Source organism: Pundamilia nyererei, unplaced genomic scaffold (genome assembly GCF_000239375.1).
Source record: "Pundamilia nyererei isolate P.nyererei 1_Seehausen unplaced genomic scaffold, PunNye1.0 scaffold00128, whole genome shotgun sequence".
Classification (NCBI taxonomy): Eukaryota; Metazoa; Chordata; class Actinopteri; order Cichliformes; family Cichlidae; genus Pundamilia; species Pundamilia nyererei.
The window spans coordinates 39,594-61,786 of NW_005187529.1; the positions used below are offsets into that span (position 1 = coordinate 39,594).

General features: G+C 39.5%; 1 protein-coding gene across 1 annotated transcript in view; it reads right to left on the reverse strand.

The window, feature by feature from the left end:
- dnah5 (dynein, axonemal, heavy chain 5) overlaps nucleotides 1–22,193 on the reverse strand; it is a 68,909-nt gene that overhangs the window by 36,539 nt on the left and 10,177 nt on the right. The window contains exons 16-51 of the mRNA XM_005743202.1: nucleotides 21,251–21,457; nucleotides 20,932–21,012; nucleotides 19,843–19,933; nucleotides 19,383–19,528; nucleotides 18,995–19,166; nucleotides 18,516–18,764; nucleotides 18,213–18,409; nucleotides 17,980–18,073; nucleotides 17,366–17,493; nucleotides 17,073–17,149; nucleotides 16,867–16,991; nucleotides 16,530–16,765; nucleotides 16,124–16,342; nucleotides 15,924–15,986; nucleotides 15,383–15,621; nucleotides 14,202–14,349; nucleotides 13,990–14,082; nucleotides 13,512–13,711; nucleotides 13,213–13,366; nucleotides 12,547–12,710; nucleotides 12,169–12,325; nucleotides 11,737–11,949; nucleotides 9,954–10,178; nucleotides 8,794–8,966; nucleotides 7,514–7,584; nucleotides 7,007–7,114; nucleotides 5,980–6,167; nucleotides 4,647–4,841; nucleotides 4,235–4,369; nucleotides 4,028–4,135; nucleotides 3,296–3,449; nucleotides 2,829–2,975; nucleotides 1,564–1,805; nucleotides 1,234–1,410; nucleotides 731–935; nucleotides 350–492 (exon numbers count right to left, since the gene is read on the reverse strand). Coding sequence (XP_005743259.1) covers nucleotides 350–492; nucleotides 731–935; nucleotides 1,234–1,410; nucleotides 1,564–1,805; nucleotides 2,829–2,975; nucleotides 3,296–3,449; nucleotides 4,028–4,135; nucleotides 4,235–4,369; nucleotides 4,647–4,841; nucleotides 5,980–6,167; nucleotides 7,007–7,114; nucleotides 7,514–7,584; nucleotides 8,794–8,966; nucleotides 9,954–10,178; nucleotides 11,737–11,949; nucleotides 12,169–12,325; nucleotides 12,547–12,710; nucleotides 13,213–13,366; nucleotides 13,512–13,711; nucleotides 13,990–14,082; nucleotides 14,202–14,349; nucleotides 15,383–15,621; nucleotides 15,924–15,986; nucleotides 16,124–16,342; nucleotides 16,530–16,765; nucleotides 16,867–16,991; nucleotides 17,073–17,149; nucleotides 17,366–17,493; nucleotides 17,980–18,073; nucleotides 18,213–18,409; nucleotides 18,516–18,764; nucleotides 18,995–19,166; nucleotides 19,383–19,528; nucleotides 19,843–19,933; nucleotides 20,932–21,012; nucleotides 21,251–21,457 — 5,724 coding nt within the window. The remainder of the gene's footprint in view (nucleotides 1–349; nucleotides 493–730; nucleotides 936–1,233; nucleotides 1,411–1,563; nucleotides 1,806–2,828; nucleotides 2,976–3,295; nucleotides 3,450–4,027; nucleotides 4,136–4,234; nucleotides 4,370–4,646; nucleotides 4,842–5,979; nucleotides 6,168–7,006; nucleotides 7,115–7,513; nucleotides 7,585–8,793; nucleotides 8,967–9,953; nucleotides 10,179–11,736; nucleotides 11,950–12,168; nucleotides 12,326–12,546; nucleotides 12,711–13,212; nucleotides 13,367–13,511; nucleotides 13,712–13,989; nucleotides 14,083–14,201; nucleotides 14,350–15,382; nucleotides 15,622–15,923; nucleotides 15,987–16,123; nucleotides 16,343–16,529; nucleotides 16,766–16,866; nucleotides 16,992–17,072; nucleotides 17,150–17,365; nucleotides 17,494–17,979; nucleotides 18,074–18,212; nucleotides 18,410–18,515; nucleotides 18,765–18,994; nucleotides 19,167–19,382; nucleotides 19,529–19,842; nucleotides 19,934–20,931; nucleotides 21,013–21,250; nucleotides 21,458–22,193) is intronic.

The following is a 22,193-nucleotide window of genomic DNA, read 5'->3' on the forward strand; positions in this document are numbered from 1 at the left end:
CAAACTCCACACAGAAAGACCCCGGTCTGATGGTGGAATTGAACTCAGGACCTTCTTGCTGTGCGGCAACAGTGCTAACCACCGTGCCACCGTGCTGGTGGTCAGATTAGACTTTGAAAACAGAAAACAGCTAAAAAGAGCCTTGCACAATTATCCAAAAACTAAAACTAAGATTGCTTGTGCCGGAATGATGGGAAAAGAAAAGTATGTGGAACATCATCACATTGTCTATCAAACATGGAGAAGGCAGTTTAACACTACGCGTTAAAGCATGCGCGTGTAGGCTGTCACTGGAAGCAGGTCACTAGTGTTTGCTGATGATGGAAATTACTCTAACTGGTAACAATACCTTGCCTTGCTTTGCAATAGTCTGGGTTAGGAAGTCTGTTCTAACGTTGTCCACATTGGGGACCAAAATTGAGCTGTACTCTGGTGTGAATTCAGATGGATAAATGTATTCCTCCACTCTGGTGTTCCAATGGACCCAGTGACCTGGAAAAATATTTAATTTAATTTTAATAAGATAAAGCTTGTTGTAGAGATCAACACAAAATATGAAAAAAAAAATTAAAAATAATATTAATCCAAGGATATTAATTCAGTTTATCACTAAAAATAATTTTATATACACATATGTACTTTCCATAAGTACAACATGAGACATAATGTCTCTGCCTACCCAGTAACTAAACAACGCCATCTGACTGAAAGTTAATGAAGCCATGCTTACCATCTGCTGTGACATAGTAGTCAAACATGGTGTCCTCACTGTCAGGAGGAATGTCTGGCAAGTTTAGATGAATACTCCTGTTTCCTCTAAGCCAGATTTCCATCTTCCTCCGATCATCCAGTTCAAGTACGGCCCCAGCGCTCCACATTAGTGCAAAGACATAAAGCCGCTCCAAGAACTCTCTGGATAAATCGCCACACTGCTCCTGTAAATTGATATCCATTTTAAGATGAGGAAATTCAGGGATCATTAAAAGAACCCAAAAAGGAGATGAGCACTTCATAAGTTAGGCCAAGTCTATGAAACTGAACATACAAAATATATGGACAAAACTATGAGTCCCAGTCTGTATAATGGGTATAAATGTGCTTAAAAAGGTTTTGAAAACATAAATACAAGTTGGTCTCACTATAAATTTCCACTTCTACTTCAAGAGTCACTTATCAATGAAATATTCATTAGCTGCTGTTCGTGTGCACGTCCAGTGGATGGGAATACCTCACCCTAGGTGGTATGAGTCCCTGTAGCATGTTTATGCATTGCATGATTACAAAGGCCTCTAGCATGTCCATTTTGAACTCTAGTGACTGCACGCAGAAGCGGTAGAGCTCGGAGAAAGACGAAGAGAAGAGCTTTCTCAGTATCTCTGCCTCATGTGGGGACCGTTTCTTCAACCAGCCCTAGAAGCAGCAACAGCATGACTCTATTTAGTCAAAACTACATGCAGTGCACAGGTTTTAAATTATATGATTCACAAGTAAATATTGCCTTAATATACCTTGATTTCAAACTTTTACGAAATGAAACAAAAATAATTACAACCGGTTTTTCACCTCTAGTATGGGGATCCAGGTGAGCACAGAGGAGCTCATGAACACCATGCCATTGCGTGAGACGGTGGCTGGAGAGGCATTGTCGATGTTATGCGGCTCAAATACCACCTTGCAGTTGGGAGCCATTGGTATTCGGTCTCCATTTGCGAGTGTAAGAGTTCTGTTGTCATCCAAAACTGAATTTAGGTTTTCAATCCAGATGGCGTCAACTGGCCCATCCAGCACTATCCAGATGTGCTCTCCTGTGAGGGAAACAAAGTGTTTGTTTACATGATTACGAAAATGAGGTGGTATGAAGACCTTGTGCTGTCACCCTCAAGCAAAAATGAGCTACATTTCTGAATATGAATTTAGTGCAGACAAAAGAGTTCAAAATGTTTTCTTGGCTAACCAGCAATCATGAGCTATCAGTTTGCAAGAAAAACAACAACTGAGTCATTTATTTTGTGGAATTTTAAATATGAACAAAGAAATCCGTTTCTCCTCGCTCTCCTCCCAGTTGGAAAACATCCAAAAACAGAAACACAAAAGACAAATTGCGTCTGAAACAAGCAAAAGGCTGACGTTGTCTGACGTTCAGGCAATATCGCACAATAAAGCTGCTGTTTGAATGTGGTTTACACTCTAAATGCTAAGAAATCAGTTCCTTTGAATATGACTACTACATGAGCACGTGTTTTACACAGAAGTTACCAGATGATACACACAAGGCTATTTCTGCATCAGTTAAAACACAATGAGCGTGGACAGCACACAGCTGTTTTCACAAAGTACTTCTTTTCTTTGAGGAATATCTACTCGATCCCAGGAGCTGCTGCCCTGTCACATTGCCACATCTACTTTTCTACACTGGAATTCACTCTGTCCAAAGTAGCAAGCTCTGCAAATGAACAGGAAGTAGCAGCAGGAAAATAATGCAAATACGCAGAGAACACCCCACTCATAGAGATGCAAAACACCATCAGAACAAGTAATTAATAGACGGGATGTGTACTTAGACGCATAAAAGCAAACATGGAATGCATACGCAATTGCCCGCAGACATTTTTAATTATCCGTGTAAGCTTAGAATTAAATAGGAAGATTAAACAGAGCTTTGTTTCCTTTGAACCTTCCAACGTTGTCCCAACGTATTAATACTTAATTGCAATAACCTACTTGAACTGGTTTGTCAAAGTTCTCATGGAAAACAATGTTTACCAATGATTTTTTGCTTTATTAATACCCAAGTGTGACATATGTGCACAATAAGAAACTTTTTGGACCTTTCTTTGCTCTCAGTGTTTTCCTCCACAGTGTAGAGAAGATGCCATCAGTCCAGTCATTTGTGGCCACATCTAGTCTGCCAAACATCTGAGGTGCAGTAATGGCTTTGGGGTTCATGCGCATCTCTCTGTGAGAATGACCACATTCTGGAAGAAAATTAGATATTAGCAGAAACATGTTCTGTTTTCCTAAAGTTAATATAATGGATAATATAATACTTTAATGGAGCAATAATTATATTAAACACATGACAAGGTCACAAAAGTAACAATATTACCCTAAAAATATGTAGATTTAATAAGATACCCCATAAATTAAATAGATATCTCGTCCCAGTATGAGTATATTTCTTCAGTTATTCTGTTCACATATTCGTGTCTACAGTACAATAGATTCAAAACAAGCTTACCACAAGTTGGTGTCTTTTTCTTTAAGCTCACATGCGACAAAATACACTAAATCCTACCTGTCATAGCTTTCATAAGCGTGTGTATACAAGTTGTCTTTCCAGCCCCACTGGGCCCCAGGGCCATCATGCCATGTCGGACTCTTTGAGTCTCGTAAAGCTGGATGACCTTTAGCTTCCAAGGAGGATGGTTGATTAGGCCTGCATCCTCCACCTGAAGAAACAAAGTAGTTACAATTCCAGCTATTTTTGTAACAATAATGCTTTTACTGTATTTACAAGTATAATAACTTAGTATACAGTCGCGGTAAAAAGAAAGCACACCTTCAGTCAATTTTAAGGTTTCACACATCAAAACATCTTTTTTTTTTTAATTAAAAAAATGAAGCCAAAATGCAGAAGCAATATATGAAAAACTAAACTAATACTATCAAATGCACTTGCTTAACTGATCAGCAACAAAACAGCATAAAATCTAAAAGTTCCAACTTTTAATTGCATCTCTCCCTTCCTGCACTGTTTTTCACAGGTCCTCGGGTTAGGTCCTTTACAAATAATAAATGCCACTATTTGTATCCTTCTCGATGTCCTGTCCTGAGGTCTGACATGACAAATACGGCGGCCTCACTCTCCATTAGGCTTTTGGACCGTCTTACTCAGCCTTCGCATTTCTCTTTCTGCCTCTTTCCATTGTTTCCCCTTCCTGTTCCCCCATCTTGCAAACTTGGTGTTACTGTGGATTTTCACTCTCCTCGTCAATAACAGATAAATCCATTCTTCAAACTTTCCTACCTGTTTGTCAATGGCAGCTTCTAGTTCAGGGTAGCCCGCTTTGTCAAGTTGGATGCCCGGGAAGAGGTCTTCAATCAAGCTCAGAAAAAGTGGCTCATCCTCATCGATCTAAACGCATGTGCACACAAATTTGCAAAACCCAGTGAAAACATGAAATATCAGCATGGTTATCTTTTTGATGCCCTATTGTGTACATTGTAGACTTACCAGTTTTGAAAGGTTCATGTCCCTTAGAACCCTCATGACAATGGTAGACTCTGTATCACTGGGGTTGGCTCGCTTGGCTGCTCCCAGAGTTCGCAGAACTGACAGAATGTTGCGCAGGCCAAAATCATAGTGAACCTGAACATTCATAAATATCATTTTAGTTTCATTTACATTAATGGAAACCCGTGCAACCTTGTTGTTAAGTCATGTGACAATGATACCTCCTCCAAACTAACTCCTTTTCTGACCCCATTCCTACAAGCATCACACTCTATTTTCAGCAGCCTGTGTGTCAGTAAGACTTTTTATGCATTTTTAGCTGCAGCTTGTTTATGCTCCCACACTCAGTGCAAGTTCTACCACTTTCCACTTGTTACTGCAAGGTTAAAAAAAAGATCTTCAATTTTTATACCTGCTTGGACAGTTGCTCCTCGCACAGCTTGTAAAGCGTGAAGAATTTGCGTGCAAGCTCCATGTTGTCGATAAACCCACAACTGGCCAGTTTTACCCTAATAATGATTTGACGGTCTGGAACCATCATGGCCACGGAGCGGAAGTTGATCTTCAGGTTTTCAGGAAGCTCCTGACGACCTGCATAACCTGGATTCTGATTACATGGAGAATAACAAAAAAAAAGATATTAATGGAGTAAAACAGAAATAAAACATTTAATGATAATTAGGAGTAAATGCTACATTGCCCATTCTACTGCATTAGAAATTTAGATCAGTGGTCCAAAACCCCCGGGCCTCGGACCGGTACCGGGCCGCGAGAGTTGACGCTCAGGTGTGAAATGTATAGTTTTCAGGGTTTTTATCGGTTTTCAGCGTTATTTTGTCATCGTTTTTATCGTTAACTCAGTTTTCCTGGGTCTTTTCACGTGTGTTATGAATAACTCTTCTATTTTTCAGTAGCGGTACTAGTTTTATTTTGTTGTATTTTTCCGCGACACCTTAAAGGCCGGTCCGTGAAAATATTGTTGGGCATAAACCGGTCCGTGGCGCAAAAAAGGTTGGAGACCGCTGATTTAGATGACAGACTAGAATGCAACAACAATGAAACTAAATGGATGAAGTTTATACTGGAATGTAGTTCATCTTCATCACAAACGCTATCCTTCAACTTCAGCAGACACAGCCTACAGACACAGCCTGTTTCACAAAGCTTGTCTATACTAATGTACACACACACACACACACACACACACACACACACACACACACACACACACACACACACACAGAATAAAAAAGAGGAAAATGATCTCTGACCCCTCTCGCCACAGGGAGGAATTATTCCACTGTTATGTTTAATGACTTGCCTCAGGACAGCAAATGAGGCAAGGAGATAAAGCGATTTAACTATTGCTCTAAGAAATAAATCACATGAAATAGCAGGCAGAGCCCAAAGTTTAATTCAAAAACTGACTTATAAAATATTACATGTTAGAGTTCAATTCCATTTTAGTGTTATTTGTGATTCATTTCAGTTTTCAAGATTAAAAATTTTGCTTTAAAAAAAAAAGGAATCATTATGCGATAAATCTAACAGCCAAGAGTAAATATTGATGTCCATGCATGCACAGCATGTCCAGGCACCATCTGAAACAGATACAGTTCATACACTTCAATATTCATTCTGTTAACTAAGGTGTCATTTACTGATGTTAAGAACTGCCTCCTTTATATATCTCCTCTGACCAGTCAAATAGATATTAGCAGTCTTGTTCTACTTCCATTACTAACCATGGTAAGGAAGATGCCAAACTCTGGGTTCATGTCCACATTGTCTCCATCTGTGAAGACAAAATTTTTGCGACGTTCCTTCTTGCAGGTGAGAACTATCGCGATCTGCTGGGCTGCCACAGAAAGAACTGGGAGGTCGATGCGGTTGAACTCGTCAAAACAGCCCCACGAACCAGACTGAGCCAGACCTGGTAAATCACATAAACACAGAGTTATGGTCCGTCCGCTGCAAACAAATAAGATATCTGACATTACATATTGTGTGATTGTTGTTTTTTTTAATCTGTATTGTTATGATTTATTAGCAAAAAAAAAAAAAACACCCCACAGGTCTATAACCTGATAACTCAAACCCTTAAACTTCTTTCTGGGTACGGTATATATTTATTGTCTCGGTCCTGGGTCGGTGACCCAGTGTTTTGAGTTTTGTTGTGTTTTTGATCTTTGAGTTCATCATGGTTATCACTGTTAGTGTTTTGGTTTCTGTCTCAGTATTTCTAGCTCTCTAGTTTGTTACTCTGTGATTTCTAGTTCTTGTTCCCATGTCCCTATGTTCAGTGTCAAGTCTGTGTCTCTGTGCCTGTTGTGCTTCCAGTGTGTCTGGTTTTGCTTCACCTTGTCTCGTTAGCTCTGATTTCTCCCCGAGCTGTGTTTCCCTCCTGTCTCCCGTTCCCTGATTGCTCCAGTCCTGTGTTTTCCTGTCTGTGTCATGTCGTACCCTCACCATGCTGTCTGTTTTTTCCCCTTCCGAATTCCTGAGGAAATTCTAGTTCCCAGTCCTGGTTTGTTTTCCTAGTTTGTGCTTCATAGTTTTTAGACTCAAGTGTCCAGTTTAGTTTCGAGTTTTCTAGTTTGGGGTTTTGGTTTGTTTTTTGTGAAGTTTAATCTTTATGTAAAGCCTCCCAGCAATAAACACTGCCTTGTTAAGTTGATTCTGTCTCATGAGTTCTGCAATTGGTACGTACTTCCTGCTTGCCACACAGTCTATCATGACACTTATAGCATGACTTTACTTAGTGATTCTCACCTTTAAATATTCTCCCCAAGCCTCTGAAGTCCATCTGGTCAGAGCAGTTGAAGACCACAACGTACTTTCCCAAACAGCGACCCATGTCTTTTATGGTCTCGGTCTTTCCTGATAACAAAAGGCAACATTTTCACAGCCTAAACTGAAATGCAACCATTTGTATGCTGATAGAAAACCTGACAACAAATGATCTCATAATAGAAACTATCAAAGCTAACTCTGTAATGAAGCCGTTCCCGACTGAGATAGCTGTGTTGTTTGATTCTTCATTTAAATGAGTTGTATAGAGTCTAGAAGGGTAAATTATCTATATTTAAAATGGTTAAATTCAATTACTTTAACACTTGGCAAACCTTGGAACAGCTTTTTAACATGTCTGTCCCATTCCGAAATCATAAGGTTTGCATACCAGTTCTAGGTTTTCAATCCTATAAAATGTTGCATTTTCTTTTTGATTCAATGTAATTTCCAAAAAATAGATAGATACTGTGTGACTAATTTTCATACCTGTTCCAGCTGGACCAGCAGGTGCTCCACCCATACTCATACCAAGAGCTTGGGCTAAAGTGATGTAACACCTGTCCAATTGTAGACACACAAACATAATAACAATCTAATTTCATAAATCATGAATCATTTCATAAATTCATAAGCTAATAATATCCATACTCAAAATGACCACAAATGAACGTGATCTCATTCTCCACAAGGTTCAAGGATTAAGCTTTAGAACCCTGCCCCTGAAGCTGATGGGGATTCAGCGATTTGCTCAAGGACACATCAGCAATCAGGATGACTGACAACAGGACCTAGCCCTCTGGTCACTGGTCTCCATCTTCATTACAATGACTGACCTCGGAGTAAAAATCATGGTAAAGCTGGGATACTGACATATTTTCCCTCCTTCAGCAGATACAGATTAAATCTGACCACTCCGTAACCAGATTTACTTTTTTCATCCCAACATCTTTTTTGCCACAATTTAGGACCACTTGCACCTTTCCCTTTTTTAACGTGATGTGGTGGCAGCGAGGAGGTAGGACAATGATAGCAAGCAAAACAAAGAAGAAAGACAGCATGAGAAAATGATGGAAAAGCAGAGCTGTCTTGGCGCCTCTAGCCATAAGGCCAGCATGCCACTTTTTTGGAGAGCTGCTGTCTGATGTTAGATGGTAACTCCCTCCCTAGTGCTGTCCTCTCACATCTCCTCCTTGTCTCTCCTCATCTTTTTTTCCCCCTCCTTGTCTCTTCTCATATTTTACCCTCTGTGTCTGTTACTAAGACACTTCTTGTTGTTGGACTGCTGTCTCCCTCACTCTGTCTGATCCTCTTTCCTTTTCTTTCTGTCATTCATATCGTCTGTTAGTTACAGATGTGATGATCGCTGTGTAAGACTGCTTCATCCTGCTTTCTAATTTCTCATCCTCACAGTCCCCGAGTTGTCTTTTTTTCTTTGCTTTACAAATCCAGTCATTAGTCAACCACAGAAAGTTTAATCCATTTCATGAAACTTGACATTACAACGAGCAATCACGGTCAAGTTTTCAGCATAAATCTAGAGTGGGTTCCTAAAATAACTGATGCATGATGCAGCATGCATTTCTGACTTAGTTACAAAGGCAGGGTCACGTTTTCTGTACAGTCACTCCAAGGTTACACTGTCTTTGTTTAAACTGCAAAAAAGAAAAGTTATACTGCTTTTTTTCCCCCTTTATTTTCTTATTAGTGTGTGTGTGCATATGACTTTTGCCATTATGATACATTTTACCGACGTATGTCTGCTTTACCTGTCCGTCAAAGGTGTAATGACAAGCCTTTCGGTACACCCCAAGAATTCATTCTGGTAGACAAAGCCCACATCTGTAATGTTGATGATCATCTTGTCTGAGTCCTCATTGAAGTAGAAACGGCACTGCTTCAGCCATTCAAAGTCACTGGAGCTTTTGACATGCAACCGGCACTAGGTGGAGAAAGGGTAGCGATAAGAGACAGGGAAAGAGGGAAAGAGAGGGCAGAAGGAGACAAGGGGATGGAAACAGAAGTGAAGGGAGAAGGGAGATGGCATGTGAAGAATAAGAAATTGAAGGGCACCACTCAGAAGATTATTTGAAAAGAGAGATGAAAGCCGGATAAAAGAGGGGAAGAAAGGTGGAAGGGCGGGATGTGTGAGGAGGGATTTCGGTGACAGGAGGGTAACATTAAAAGGGTGGAAAGAGAAGAGAAGCAAGAAAGTGGAGGATGAAAGAAGAGGTCATGAAGTGAAATGGGAAGAAAGGAAGGTAAAGGATAGGGGAGAGTGAAGAGGAGGGAAGAGAAAAGTCCAGCAAGTTAAAATGATGCAAATGGGAAAAAGTACAAAATGAATTAGAATAGTAATGAATAGAAGAGATAAAAAGCAGAATATGTGTGAGAAAAAATACAGTGGGGGTAGAAAAGCAGCAGTGTGATATATTATTGGAGAAGAAATAAGGTGAGGCAAAAATGTGTTTAGAAACAAACAGGACAAAGGAACATGAGCAGGACAAATTAATGGTATGAGCTAAATAAATACAAATGATTTTTAGAAAGAACTGAAAAAACACATCCAAATAAAGTTTCTTCAAACTGCTTCTATTAACCTTGGGGTTCAGCAACATGCTTATTCTGCCTTAAGTGGAGATTCAAACACAGTCGTGACTTTAAATATTACTTGACTGCCATTAAAACCCCTCTGACTACTTTCGACAGAATTTACTCGCTGCAGTAAACAACATTTTGTATTCTGACATGGCAGCCCTTGGGAGTCTGAATATCAAACACAGTTTACAGAGTGGTTGCTATTTTGAGCCGGAGATTCTAATCTTGAACAGAAATTGCAAAGCGTTCATGTGCACAGTTCAGCGTCAGTCTAACTGATCCCAGCTCGGATGTCTCTGGCCTCTTTTCACTGAATGATCAACATACTCACCAGTTCATCAAATATGTCCCTCTGGTGGACATGAATAGTGATGAGGGTCTCATACTTGGTCCTCTCCACAGCCTCCAAGTCTCTTGTGGTCATGTCAATCAGGGTGTTAAGGAGATCCAGGAAGAACTGGTTGGTTTTGGACATGATGCGACGATCGTATCGGGCATTGGTCAGAGCTTCTTCTGAGTCCCTTGTCCAAATCATCTGAATACCCAGTAACCCCACCTACATTAATGTGCAAAAAACAAAACACATCATAATGGTCAAATGTACCGATGACCTTAGAAATCTAACTATTGTTTTGATGAAGGGATACTATAGCAGTTTAGTACCACACCCCAAGATTTACAGAGAAAATAACAGCCCCAATTCCCAAAAGTTGGGATGCTGAATACAATATAAATAAAAACAGAACGCAATGATTTGCAAATCTCAATAACCCATATTTTAGTCACAACAGAACATAGAAACAATAACAAATACTTATAGAAAACACACCCTTTTAAAAAAAAAAAAAACTTGTTCACTTTTAACAACAGTCAGTAAACATCTGGGAACTGGGGAGACCAGCAACTGTACGTGGGTAAGGAATATTGCCCAGTTCTTTTCTGACACAGGATGTTTCCAGGTGGTGAACAGTCTGGACTGATGAAAGGCAGTTAAAAACCCAGAGTATCCTTCTACAAAGTATGCGATTTAGCTGAAATATGCAGGTTGTTCCCTGAAAAAGACAGGGACATGACTGGATTGGAGCATATTTTGCTCTAAAACATTTAGATACTTTTCAGCAATGATGGTATCTATCCAGATGTGGAAGCTGCCAGTTTCATAGGCACTAATGCACCCCCATACCATGAGAGAGAGCAGAAAAATACAGATTGCGTGAGGATGTGGTCTCCATGTTGTATAAAAAGTTTTCCACTTTGGCTCAGTCAGTGTTAAATGACCTCTGGTCCAGAGAATATAACGGTGATTCTGGATCATGTTCACACATGGCTTTTTCTTTGCAGCATAGAGCTTTAGCCTGTACAGCAAACTGTGCTCCCACACATTCATTTTCTGGAGGTGTTCCTGAGCCCATGCAGTGATTTCCACGACAGAATCAGGCCTGTTTGTAATGCAGTGCTGCCTGAGGGTCTGAAGCTCGCACGCATCCAATATTGATTTTCAGCCTTGCACACAGAGATTTCTCCAGATACTTGAAATCTTTTGATATCACGTAACGTAGATGACGGGAAATTCATATTTGCAATTTTACACTAAAGAACATCATTCTGTAATTGTTCTACAATTTTAGTTTTTTGCAGATTAGTGAAACTCAGCCCAATTCTTTCGCCTAACACGCTCTATTTATATCCACTCATATTACTGAGCTGTTGCCAGATATCCTAATTAGTTGCAAAATGTTCCAGCTGTTTTTTTACTACCACTAATTTATCCAGACTCTTGTTGGCTGTCGTTGTAGTCATTAAATTCAAAATGAGCCAATATTTTATCTCAAAATAGTTTTCTCAGTTTTAAACATTTGCTAGATTTATTATATGGGTTTATAAGACTTGCGAATCATTGCATCCTATTTTAACTTACATTTTGGAGCATCCCAACTTTCTTTAGAATTTGTTTTGGAGTTTATTACAATATTCATAGTAGATTGCCTCTTTAGGCTACACAGGTTTCTGTTTTTGAGCAGCGCCATCCTTGCTCCACAAGGATAGTCAGTTGTGGTCGAATCAATGTTTTAAAACGTTTGCGGATTAGTTCCTGGATTTGGACAATGACTTACTTGAGATGGGAAGGAGTTGAGGAAGTCAATTAGCTGGAAGCCAGAGTCCTGGATAGCCAGAGCAGCTTGTCTGATCACAAGGTGCAAAGACCTCTGGGATTCTTTCAGCAGAGCATTGAGCCACACCTCCACGTTCCCTTCAGCTGTGACGGGACGGTCGAGCTCCACAGTCTCTCCCTCGCGTGATGACACGGCCAGAATGCGGTCATATATCTGTGAAAGGCAACACTGATTAGATCGATTATTATAACTACAATGATGAAGTTATTTTTCTTATAAAAAGTATATTTTTCAAATTCTACATTACTCTGATTAGTTCATTCAATTTGACATTAAAGCAGCTATTATATTTTATTACTTTCATGTTACAATCACATATTTTTCAGAAGGTTAAGTGTTTAAGATAAACAACAAAAAAAGAACATAATCCACCTTTTCATGAAACTGGACACACTTGATATTGTCAAAGACATTGAGAAGGTGGGCCTGGATGGTGTGGGAGTCAGAGGCCTGGCCCAGGATCTCCAGCAGGGCAGGATCAGAGACAAAGAAGAAACGAGGAAACAGCAGACGCTTCTTCTCCAGATAACTGTTTGACCACATAATTTTAAAAAAATCAATACAAAGTATCATCTGACAGACAATACAATAAACCAGAAAAGTAACTGTACAGCATAAAAAGGAAATCAGTCACTTCACTTACCCTCACTACTGATTATCGTTTAAAATCTTCTACCTTTCTTTTGGTGGTTAAGTTCATTAGAACCTAAAATAAGGGCCATGGTGGTGTTTTAAGTGTTTTCTACTCACCCTGTTAGAGACTTCTGACAGATCTCCAGCTGTTCGAGGAGATGTGGAAGCAGCTGTCCCATGGTCTCATCCCCCACGCATGACTGTACCACATTGGGCATTTCATGGGCTCGCATCATGATCTTCACCCATGACTTATCAATGTTAGAGAAACGCTTTGCTTCCTAAAAAGATTGAGTTAGTCAATTATCTCATGATCAGACCGTTTTATTATTTTGTATTTAGTTGCTTCTTTTAAATGCTTGGACGCTGTTTGGCGCCGATTTTAGAAGTAAGCTCGTAAAACAATCTTACAAAGGCAAAAATTCACTATTATTTCTCCTTCTTTTAAATGTCAAAACACTGTGGGCTGAAAACATTGCCTGGATCAGTGATTTATTTTGCTCAAGAGACTGTGAAATATAATTTTTGAAAATGGAAATAAAAGAAACTCAACGCCTGGCACATTAATGCACTACTGCACCTAAACACCCAGAATATTGTCCAGAAATCTGATAATGATGTAAAGATAGAATTTTTTTTATGTAAATTGTGTAACTGCAAATGAGTAATTTCAGTTCAGTTCACTTGTTTGCCTTTTAAACTGAAATTGCCTTTTAAACTGCATTTGGAGTCCATGTTTAAGCCTGATAACCAATATGAATCACATCCTGAAATGTTGTTCACCTTAGGCAACTGTTTGGCGATATCTCCACCCACAAACACAGCCTCCAGATAGATCCACAGGTTCTGGACAGTCATCCAGTGCTCGATAATATCAGTGGTGTTGGAGAGATTCTGAACCCACTTCTGAATCTGGGCTTTAAATGGGGTGTTGTACCTGAAAAAGAAGGTAAATCTTCACGTTCGCCTTACTTAGGGACGCACACCTGTGTGTGGCTCGTCTAATGTCTAGATTTCCCACAGCTGTGGAAGAAGATCATCACTACCGACACTAATGATAATGACACTCAACACTGCCGTACCGGTTGCTCATAAGGGATCCCAAGATCATTAGGCTATCCTCCATGCTGGCAATGATCTCTGATGTGCTGTCTCCTCTCAGCAGCAACTCCCCACGGGTCTTAAAACTGGCAAATGTAAAAGTCTTGTTGTCCCACTCAGCGATCACTTGCTTCAGCTTTTGTTCAATATCACGCTCTTTCACAGCACTGATGCAGATATCCTGCACAAGAATCCCGCCCCCCAAATGTTTTTAAATGTTAGCAATAAAAATGCTAATGGAAAACAAATGCATATGCACTGAAAAAACAGGATCGGTGTTTGCACTGAACAGGACCACCTATATCAGTTAGCAAAGTTAATTCAATATATTACTCTTTAAACTTTTTAAATGTTTTCATTTCCTCCAAACAATTTTCCAAACTTGTATTTTATTTGGAATTTATTATATCAAATAAAAAAGAAAACACCCTGAATTAGCAGCTAATGATTTGTTTGTACCTCAATCTCTTCTTTATACTTGAGTAGAGGAGCCTCCATTATGTTACGCAGCTTGAATGTATCAGTTTCCACCTCAAAGGTATGGCCAGTCACCTGGATACAAAACAGGACAAATTACAGCTATTATCATTATCATTAGGTTCTGGTGATGACTTGATTTCAGTCAATAACATTCAGTTGCAGTGCTACACCAGTGGCCATGTTTCACTAACCTCCGTTATCCTCTTCCAGTGCCGGGCCATCATTGCTTTGTTAGTCATGAGTTCCAGCAGGGGGCAGCACTCACTGAATTCATCAATTGTTTTCTTCAGATCCTGAAAGGCCTGCCACTCTTTCAGAGCACGAGGCAGTTTTCGACACCTGGTAGTTCACAGGACGTGACAGTCAAACTCATATTTATTGTCTTCTTTCTAAACTACACTTTAGCTCTGCTGAAGTCAAGTAAAGTTGACATGAACTAGATTAGATGTATAGTTGACATTTTGTTTGTTAAAGGAAAAGTATTACAACACACTTCAAGTTTGGTATTAACACTACAAGAGTCATTGGATTGGACAACTTGTTGAGTATCCTTCCTTACTAGCACAGAGCAAAAGTTCATGCATCAGTGTCTGTTCATAGCTTCACTCAACCAAATCAACACCTCCACAACAGATAGCTGACGTTTCTGCCAGAGGAAACAAATATCCTCTCTTCTTCAGCTCTGACTATAGCTCTATATTTTCCTTCTGACTGCTTCTATTTTTTATCTAGATTTTCATTGTCAAGTAATCCCTTCCAGCTATATTAAAACTTGTTCTTAATTTCTTTAGGTAAAATAAACTAGCCTGTAGCCTATTAGCCTCTTTCCCCTTCAGTGTCCATTTGACACATGCTGGACAAATGTGACCACATAAAGGGCAAAGATTAGCTTTGCATTGTGAGACTGAAATATTAATGCAGTGTTGATGAAGAACAGGAAGCTTTGTTTCTGCCACTGGAAAAAAAAACCCACTTTTTTTGTTGTTATGTAAAACCTTTGGGTTAGTATTTCGAAATTATAACATCTCGAAACAAGTTTCCATATTGTAGCAAGTGAAAGGAAGCAGTTTCTTTAATGCCTGAAAATAAGAGTGATGTTTATGGATGGACTAATGAAAATCATTTAATTTAATTCTGCTTTTTTTCCTTTCTCTTTGTGATGTCACCAATTGCTGCAGTAATGACAGGGCTTGATTACACAGTATGAGAAGGTTATTTTCTCACATAGTCAGTTTTGTTTGTTTCCAGTTCAGCTTCTTTCCTGAAAACGTCTCCTTCTTCATTAACATATTTTAAGCTCATGTTACTACATCTACAGTTAAAAGAGTTCAACAGTTGCTTGAATAAAAAACAAACAAATAAATTGTCAAACCTCGTCTGAAAGTCGAGCAGCTCATTATTAATCTTCTCGATGCAGATGTCAGCCCAGAGGATATCATAGTAGCCATTAACTGTATCGATGACATTGTTGTAAAGGCCGTACAACTTCTGCAGCAGAGCCAGTTGCTTCCTAATCTCCAATAGCTGAGGATGCTGGGTAACAGGAAGTCCAAAGAGCTCTTCGCCTCCCGTGTAAGTGATGTACTTCCTGAACAGGTTGTCAAATCGATTCTGAAGAGGAGAAGAGCTACGATTAGATACAGCTTACGCTCTGATGGACTTTAAAACATTACACATTTGAGGTAAAACATTTGCAATTATCTGAGTATAATTTATACAGAATAAAAAATCTGTCTTTTGCTAACCATGAAATAGAAACTGTAATAGTATAATAATAGTAATAATAATAATAAAAATATAATAGCTCTTTTAACATCAGTTTCAAGTAACTACTTTTCTGAGGCATCAGGTCAATGCAGGATCTAAATATTTACTAACTGACAGAGAGACAAAATAATTAATCACTAACCAACCTGGAACATGATCAGCCGGTCACTGGCATCTTGGGGTGCAAGTCCCACAACCATGGGACCGTCCTTAAACAGAGAGGGAAAAGTGTCATTTTAGTAGCTATTATTAAAACTAACCTTAACTGTAATTAACTGAGCATTTATTTGTTGAATTAAAATAAAAAGTTTAATTGAAACAGAGCAAACAGCCATAGATACTTTACCTTTTCATAATCTTGATAAAAGTGTTGGCAGTCTTCCAGAAAGGTCTCCACATTGCTGACCAGTTCTTCTCTGAAGTTTGGCTGCAAGGTGACCAGCTCGTTCTGCACCTCTGTGCTCCGGGACAAGAGCTTTTCCCAAGTGTAGCGCAGAGTATCCACTTTTTCAGCCTCCTCTTTAGCCACTGATAGTTCATACTTATGGAGCATGGCATAGGACTCCTGTGAGGAAAAATAAGATACTAAGTCTTCCACCTGACAAAAACTAGAATGTGCAAATGTGTAATTATTTCTTTCTGAGCTTCTTGTACAGACTCATAAAGTCAAACAGCTAAAAATGTCTCTTTCCCACTGTGTGTATTTGTGTGTATAAAAAGAGCTTCGATAAATATGTGATGCTGTGGTTTACCTCTATGGGCCCAACTTGAAAATCAATAGATATCTGGTGCTCTCTGATCTCCTTCAGTGCGGCCATGGCAATACGAATATCATCCAGGTCTTTGATTTGTCGATTCAGTTTCTTTCCTGCTTCATCTACAAAAGCAAAAATGTGCTCCATCTCTGAGCGACATTTCCTGTTACAGTAAAGTCCGTAGTCCACCATCCAATTCTTGATTTCAGCAGAGAGGGACATCTTTAAGGGTGCTGGCAGGAAGTAATATGAGCATGCAGAGAGCATCATTTAACTTGCTGAAAATCTCAAAAATCTCATTCATGCCGGTTTTAAATTTGTAACTTAATAAGACCTGTGAATAGCGCCAAGGCTCCTACAGCAATATACTCTGGTTCAGAGTTTACTTCCAGCTCTAGATCTCGATAGAAAAGAATCTGGCTCTCAAACTCCGATAACAAGGGACTCCCCTCGATAAATCTGTTCAAAACACAAACAAAAATAGCACTAGTGCGATGTCAGATAAGCAGATTTATATAGAAACCATACATTTCAACGTACTTCCTCATGGTCTCTTCACGGTCTTTCCTCCAGATGTGATGGTAACGGCTAAAGTGATGTAGAGCGGTCACCACTTCCTGCACATTAATATCAACAGGAGAATATGAAATGAAGTGCACTTATAGAAAAATAAAAGACATTTATATTCATTAAATATACAGAAATATAGATGAAAATATCTGTTGTAAATGTGGGATAAAGAAATATAAAAAAGTGTATGGCATGATTTAATAAAAGACAGCTAAGTTTGGATTAGTTTCATATAAAAAATAGCTTAATTAAGTGCCATGTACCTTTTTACTGGAGGTGATAGAGGTGCTAAGTACAGAGATTAGCTTGGCTATTTCCTTGTTCTCAGACACACTCTTGTAGTAATTTCTGGCTTGGAACGGGATGGCCTGGATCACAGAAGCTGACATGTCTGAGGTACTGCCATCTGAAAATGACAGAATTTCATAGAAAACACATTGAGCAGAAATGATGGACATTATTCTTCCAAATATTAACTTCTGGGCTTTTTAAATAATTATATGTTACAGGTCTTTTTACAAGAGAACATGTTAATAATGGAATTACTTCCATTTAGTTTTTCTCTCTCTGTATATATAATTTCTAAAAGTAAGATGTGCTTTTCATAGTGGAAATTGATTATCCCTGCCGCTTTCTAATTAAATATGCATTTAATTTGCATTAAATATGAAATTCTTGAATATTTTCCTCCCCAAGCAATATTATGTGTTTCTGCCCCTGGTCAGATATTTGCTTGCTCTGCTGAGCTGTAAAATCGAGTTGTAATTGTATGCTGAAAACAGCAAATCTTAAAATTTTAAAAATGAGTGAGCTGACACAGTTGGGAGCTGCTGAAGGTCTGAGGTTAAGCTATGAAAGTGATAATGTTCTCTATTACCAGCCAAGCTTCTGTATGTTGTTGCTCCGTCCTCTGTTTCGCTCTCAGAGCTGTCTTGTTTCAGTGCCGCCATTCGCCTTTCATTCATTTGTCTCTGGAAAGGGGAATGTAAAACCTCCGGGTTTATTTAGTACACTGCTGGACCACGACAATATTAGTTTAAAAAGAGCAGTTCTAACAGTTTATTACAGTTATCAAGCTAAATGTCACAAATTGATTTTTCCTTTATTCACCTTAGATATCCTTTCTTTGCTCCACTGGCTGACTCCTTTGCTGACACTGACTACACACTCTACAGCGCGGTTTAGAGCCTGTTGAACCTCCTCCAAAGCTGGAACCATGACAATGTTAGGGATGGAAAGGGTCATGTTTACTCTGAAGATTGCATGGTGATCGCTGCTTTTGCCATGGCTGGTTGGGTCGCTTGCAGCTACAGAGGGAGAGAAGGGTAACACACATAAAGTATTGGAATAGACATTTTATGAGCTTATTTTAAATATTTTAGGCCTTTACAGAAATATAGCAAACAATTAAACAAGACGCACCAGAGAAGTGTATGAGCGAGGACGTATGTATGCGCTTGCGCAACATCTCAAGGGTGTTGCGTGTCACTTTGAGCAAGGCATCCACATTACGGTGGTTGAAGTAGGACAGCAGCTCCTGGGCTTCCTGCTCCATCACTTCCATCAAGTCCCTCTTCTTCTTCCTCCTCACCAACGGAGAAGAAGGACCAACACTAGCAGAACGTAGCAGCGTGTTTCTGGAGAAGAGACGCTCGTCATCACCTAAGAAGGTGACACGTTTACAGTCAATACGAACACCTTCAGCAACACTTCACCTTGAATAAATCAGCATTATAATAAAAGTAAAAACAACAAGGTCCTAAAAAAGGTAATCCCCTTACCTTTAAAAACCTTTGAACTGCCTTTTTTAACTTGTCTCTTACAGCATTGAATCATAATTATCACACTGTATTGTGTTTGATCGTGAAAGGAAACTGTCAGCATACCTTCACTGTCATTGTGGTCTATGGTCTTGCTCTCTGTGCAGCTTTCTTCCTCAAACTTCTCCACCTCCTCTCTCTGATTGTGGTCAAACTCTAGCAGCATGTTGATCAGTTCATTAGCTGCCTCCTCCACCAGTGAGCTCTTCATGTTCACTTTCTGGGCTTGTCTTATGCAAAGGTCCTAGACACATGCAGATATACAGTTCAGTTCAATGTAATTAATCTTTAGAATAAGAAATAATGTTTAAATACAGAAAAAAGTATTTTAAATGTGTGAGAATTACCAAAACCACTTAATAAATATTGATAGCATCTTTCAGATGTCTGCATAGTTACACAGACTTAGTAGAGCAACAATAACCCAGCGGATACTTTTATTTTATTTGTCTTTATTTACCCTGGTGGTTTGAACAAACTCCTCACAGGTCACAGGCTCATCCTCTGGCAGGACACACAGGTTGGATATGCTCATCTCCTGCAGTACTGCTTCTATTCTAAACTCCACCAGGTCATTCACTCTGTCCATCAGCAACTCAAGATCAGCTAAACAGACAAAAAAAAAAACCACACAAAAGAGAAAGGGAGGGACACAAACCCACCAAAAATAAGGGAACGAGGGAAAAATCAAGGGGAACTTGTTATGCGTTTGAACAAAGGAGAGAACAGTGATAAACAGACAATTCAGTATAAAAAAAAGCAATGTGTAGAGAGAGAAAGAATCTATTGATTATATGAGTGTTACTTGTGAGAAAGCCACCTATGCAATAAATCCATTAATCACACGCAGCCAGTGCTGAGTTGCAGGAATGTCTCGTGTCAGCGTGTACAGGATCGATCTCGTTGCATTTTTTGCTTACCCAACGCTTTGTCGATGCGGTCGAGATACTTGTCAATGTTCAGAGATGTCCAGTTGAGGGAGGTCAAACCCGGTTGTATAGCCTCATCCACCTGTCAAGTAAGTCATGTATGGTATGATGATGGTGATGCACTTTGTAAGCAACCTGCTGTGACAGTCAGTCTCATACCTGTCACCAGTTTAATGCTTAGAAAAGATTCATGACGAAACCAAGCAACAATAAAAAAAGGATCTAACATTTTTTTGTGTGTTCTTCTGACTTACTAGAGACAACTGAAAATAAAAACATAAAATCAAATGAAATCAAATAAAATGAGTTACCAGGGATATGCTTTTCTTAAATGTCCTATTTTGAACTTTTATGTAATCACATGACGCTCGATCATGGGATGCTGGGTTGGACTGAAATGCAAGACTTTGCAGAGAAATATAAAATCAAAACAAAGCTTAATTAGCTAGCACTGGCAAACATAATTTAGCTAACTGGAGCGCGCACAACATGAAGGATTTGACATCGACATGATAAAGAACAGAGGGAAACCATCCATCCTTAGACTACGATGACTGAGAACCTTCACAGACACATCCATCCATCCATCCATCCATTTTCTTACCCTTATCCGGGGCTGGGTCTTGGGGCAGCAGCCTAAGTAGAGAAGCTGAGACCTCCCTCTTCCCAGTCACCTCCTCCACTACCCAAAGCTCATGACCACAGGTGAGGGTAGGGACAAAAACTAACTTTGAGTCAAGCTCAGTTGCTTTGATCTCTTGCCCAAGATGTTGATTTTTGTATTATTTACCCAAGTTCATTTTTTGGGTTAAATAAAGAACACTTTTTTGGACTTTAACCTGTGCCTGACTGTCCTTTACTGCTCGGTCAATCACTCTAGGATTCCCAATCCCAGCCGGCCACCTCGCACCAAGGGCGCGTCTCCAGGAGACTAGTTCCAGAGCCCAAGCCATTCACATCCACTATATCTAGCCGCTACCTCTCAACACTCACACACTAACTCAGGCTCCTTCTCCATGAGAGAGGTGACATTCCATGTCCCAATTGCTAGTTTTGGTAGCCGAGGGTCGGTCCACTTACCTTAGCTACATGTGGCATGGCCAGCTGTTCAAAGACACTCTGAATCTTGGCACGCACTTTAGTGTTCTCGCTCAACATCAGCTGAAATGAGATAGATGCATGTTGGTGCATTTTTGTAATCACACAAAAGGGATGAACTGAATTTTTCAGTTGACAATAAAATGGGTTTTTGTCGATTTTAGTCATTTTTAAAAATCTGTGTGGAATTTAAACACAATTCCAGGATGTTTTATACTCCTAGTTACATGCAGCTTTGATCATTTGGTTGTTCACTGTATGCATTTTTGAAATTTTAGCTACAACTGTGTGCTATGCTCACCTGTATTCTATTGTAGTGTTTCTTAAAGACGTCCTGTTTTTGCAGCAGTAGAAGAGCAAAGGGAGGGATTGCCAAATTCATCTTTGTCATGCAGTTCACCTCTCTGATCTGCGTCAGAATCTCTGGATCAAAGTTCACAAATAACTCGCCAGTTTCTGGAGATCTGACCAGAAGAGAGGCTTGCAGGCCAACTTTGGCATCCTCCATCTGCGTTGAGGTGTTTAGTGAGGTTTATGTGAAGAGATGCAGGGAAAAATGTGTGAATAAGAGGGGAGAAAAGATGTTCATTCAGTTTGTGTTTCAGATCTTCAAACTAATTTTAATATTAGACAAAGATAACCCAAGTATGGACAAAATGTAGTTTTTTCCAGCAAGAACTGCAATGATTCTTTTATCTCGCTGTAGAAGAACTTTGCCTCTTTCTTGTTTGCAGAATTGTTTTAATTCAGCCACACTAGAAGGTTTTCAAGGACAAGTCATGGCAAAGCACCTCAATCTGATTTAACTCCAGACTTTGACCAGGCCACTCCAAACCCTTCATTTTGTTTATTTATTTATTAGTCATTTCCACTTTATTTGTCAGTGACCAAGAAAAAACAGAACCTCTGTAGAGAAAGGATGCATTGTACCAGATTTAGCTGCTAGCTTGTTTTCATCTGCAGCTCCTGAGACGTTGAGACATTCATAGGTGGACTTCCTGGTGTTTTTCCATATCTGTTGTCCTGCTACATAACCCGATTACACTTCAGTTTGTGCCACTTCAAGGCACAAACTGATGGCCAGACATTGTCCTTCAGGAGCTGGTGTGATATTGCTTTTATGAAATGCTGCATTAGTTTTGTGCTGGATGTCACTCTCATCAGTCCACAAAATATATCGGGGAGCATTAAGATGTTTTTTGGCACATCTGAGAGAAGCCTTGGTGTCCTTTTTAGTCATCCAT